We start from the raw sequence: 3,288 nt of genomic DNA, 5'->3' as shown, positions 1-3,288 counted from the left end.
GGTGACATAATTTTACCGGATTAGGGTGAAACCTAATAAGGGAATCCATAGATCGAGTTAATGCAACACTAGGGGTTTTAATTAGAAAGATATTTCAATTAATCAACCTAGGGTTAGATGTTATTAGTCTCGAAAGAGATAATAATATAACTTAGGGATTTCTATAGATCAAGTCAAGTGAATAAATTATCTAATTCAGAGTCAATAACAAGTGAAGTCTAGGTGGATTTTTCCCTTAGGTATTGTCCAAGTCATTCAGTTTTCCCAAAAATTATTTCCCCAATTTACTTTCTGTGCATTCTTAGTTTAGTAATTAGTTTAGATAAAACAAACCCCTTTATTTTTAGGTTAAATAATAAAAAGAAAGTTAAAACTAGTACTTTTAGTTCCTTTGGGTTCAACATCCCGGTCTTCCCATAAGCTATATTACTATTCGATAAGGTGCACTTGTCTTTGTCGTGATAATAGTTAGTTTTTAAAAATGGACATTCATAAATTATAAAACTTATCACGATTCACATCATATCACTATGGCACCAAAAGGGCTTACGAGCTTAAGGCAAAATGCAAGAGCTTTTGAACCATGGTTTCATCTGTCCTAGTGTGTCTCTGTGGGGAGCACCAGTTCTGATTTGAAAAAGAATGATGGGACCATGAGGATGTGCATCGATTATCGACCGCTAAATAAGTTGACCGTAAAGAATAAGTATCTGCTTCTGAGGATTGACGACCTGTTTGATCAGTTCCAAGGGGCTTTAGTGTTTTCTGAGATTGATTTTCGATCAGGGTATCATCAGTTGAGGGTTAAGAAAGCTGATGTTCATAAGACTGCATTTAGGACTTGTTATGGACATTACGAGTTCCTAATTATGCTTTTTGGTTTGACGAATGCTCCAGCCGCATTTATGGATCCAATGAATCGAGCATTTCAGCCTTATCTGGATCAATTCGTCATGGTCTTTATCGATGATATTCTGTTTTACCTCTCGCAACCAGAATTTACACTTGTTTAACTTAGCGTAAAGTTGTTTTTCTCGGAGTATCTGAAGCACTACTCTAATATATTCATCATGCTCAACTCTGAGAAAAATAACTTTACGCGAAGTTAAACAAGTGTGAATTCTAATTACGAGAAGTAACTTTTCTAGGGCATGTAGCTTCTGCTGAAGGGATTCGAGTTGATCCTCAAAAGATCAAAGTTGTGCTTGATTGGAAACAGCCTAAGAACGTGTTTGAAATCCGCAGTTTTTTTGGCCTGACGGGTTATTATTGGCTCTTTATTGAACGGTTCTCTCTGATTGCAGCTCATTTGACTAAGCTTTTACGCAAAGGAGTTCCTTTTATTTGGACCGATACGCAACAAATGAGCTTTGAGAAGCTCAAGTCTGTTCTGACTCAGGCTCCTGTTCTGACACAGCCTGAATCTGGTAAGAAGTTTGTGATGTACAATGATACGTCACACGTCGATTTAGGATGTGTGCTGATGCAAGAGGGTAAAGTGGTGGCTTATGCATCCCAACAGCTTAAGATACACAAGGGGACTTATCCGACGCATGATCTAGAATTGACTACGGTAATATTTGCATTGAAAATCTAGAGGCATTATCTGTATGGTGAAGTGTATTATATACACCGATCACAAGAGCCTTAAGTATCTCTTTACTCAGAAGGAGTTAAATCGTAGGCAGCGGCAATGGATTAAGCTGCTTAAAGATTATGACTGCACCATATAGTATCATCTTGGCAAAGCCAATGTGATGGCCGATGCTCTAAGTAGTAGAACGGTGACTGATTCGAAGTTGATGTTCACTCATCTTAGCCTATTTGATTATGGGAGTCTATTAGCCGAGTTATAAGTTAAGCTGACTTGGGTTGATTAGATTCGAGATAAGTAGTTGAGGGATGAGTCTCTAAATTTGTAGTTTCTCAGGTTGAGAATGGTAGTACTTCAAATTTTGGGTTAAATAATGATGGTGTTCTGTGTTTTCGAAGTCGAGTCTGTGTGCTAAATGATTCAGATTTAGACATTCAGTTCTGAGGGAAACGCATAGTAGCCCTTATACTATGTATCTCAGTGGTAATAAAATGTACTAGGATCTCCAGAAACTGTACTAGTGGTCGGGTTTGAAGCGAGAGGTTACAAATTTTGTTGCTTATTGTCTGACGTGCCAACAAGTTAAGGCTGAGCACCAGTTACCTTTGGGTTTGCTCCAACCTGTTAAGATTCCTTTGTAGAAGTAGGAATAAATGACGATGGACTTCGTTAGTGGGTTGCCCTTTACACTGACTAAGAAGGATTCTGTTTGGGTCATCGAGGATCATTTGACCAAGTTTGCTCACTTTATTCCGGTTCGGACAGACTTTTTTCTATAGAAGCTAGCGAAGCTTTATATCACTGAGATTGTAAGATTGCATAGGGCTTCAGTGTCAATTATCTCTGATAAAGATCCTCGCTTCACTTTTCGGTTCTGAAAGAAATTGTCTAAGGTTCTAGGTTTGAAATTAGATTTCAATACTGCGTTTCATCCTTAAACCGATGGTCAATCTGATAGTGTGATTCAAATATTGGAGGATATGTTTCGGAGTTGTGTAATAGATTTACAAGGTAGTTGTAAGGATTATCTGCCGCTAGCTGAGTTCGCCTACAATAACAGTTTCCAGGCTAGCATCCAAATGGCACGTTACGAGGCTTTGTATGGGTGTAAATGTCGCACTCCGTTATGTTGGACTGAGTTGGGTGAGCGTCAGGTTTTGGGTCCTTAGTTGGTTTCTGAGATTGAGAATAAGGTTAGACTGATTCGGGATCGTTTGAAGGCAGCATTTGATAGGCAGAAGTCTTATGTGGATCTGAAGAAGAGAAATATTGAGTAATCTATGGGGGACGTCGTGTTTCTTAAGGCTTATCCATAGAAGAAGATTCTGAGATCCGGTCGTAATGGCAAGTTGAGCCTTAGGTTCATAGGGCCGTATCAAATTTTGAAGCATGTGAGATCAGTCGCATTTCAGTTGTAGCTACCTCTAGAGTTAGACCATATCCACGATGTGTTTCACGTCCTGATATTGAGGCGATGCCAATCTAATTCTTCTCATGTTGTTTCTGTTGAAGAGATCGAGGTTAGGCCGAACTTGACCTTTGAGAAACTGGTTCAGATTCTAGATCGTGACATTAAGGTTCTGAGAACGAAGTCCATCCCTTTAGTGAAGGTTCTGTGGCGGAATCATGGTACCGAAGAGGCCACGTGGGAACTTAAAGACTCTATGCGACAACAATATCCTCATCTATTCTAA

General features: G+C 39.1%; 1 protein-coding gene across 1 annotated transcript; it reads left to right on the top strand.

Annotated features, from left to right (window-relative positions):
• The first annotated feature begins 653 nt into the window (after window positions 1–653).
• LOC108480296 (uncharacterized) lies at window positions 654–3,288 on the top strand. The gene is made up of 4 exons (XM_017783243.1): window positions 654–787; window positions 898–956; window positions 1,149–1,493; window positions 3,107–3,288. The coding sequence occupies exons 1-4, from the start codon at window positions 654–656 to the stop codon at window positions 3,286–3,288; spliced, it is 720 nt and encodes a 239-aa protein (XP_017638732.1).

This window comes from Gossypium arboreum, chromosome 7, assembly GCF_025698485.1.
Source record: "Gossypium arboreum isolate Shixiya-1 chromosome 7, ASM2569848v2, whole genome shotgun sequence".
NCBI classification, from domain to species: domain Eukaryota; kingdom Viridiplantae; phylum Streptophyta; class Magnoliopsida; order Malvales; family Malvaceae; genus Gossypium; species Gossypium arboreum.
Note: the sequence above shows the minus strand (reverse complement) of the source record. Positions and strands in the feature narration are given on the sequence as shown.

Excerpts from the sequence above, each read along its gene's own strand:
- LOC108480296 (XM_017783243.1), top strand. The coding sequence starts at position 654 with ATGAGGATGTGCATCGATTATCGACCGCTAAATAAGTTGACCGTAAAG. Across the intron at positions 957-1,148 it reads ATCTGGATCAATTCGTCATG|GGCATGTAGCTTCTGCTGAA; the intron begins GTCTTTATCGAT and ends TAACTTTTCTAG. Across the intron at positions 1,494-3,106 it reads ATGTGTGCTGATGCAAGAGG|AGATCGAGGTTAGGCCGAAC; the intron begins GTAAAGTGGTGG and ends TTTCTGTTGAAG.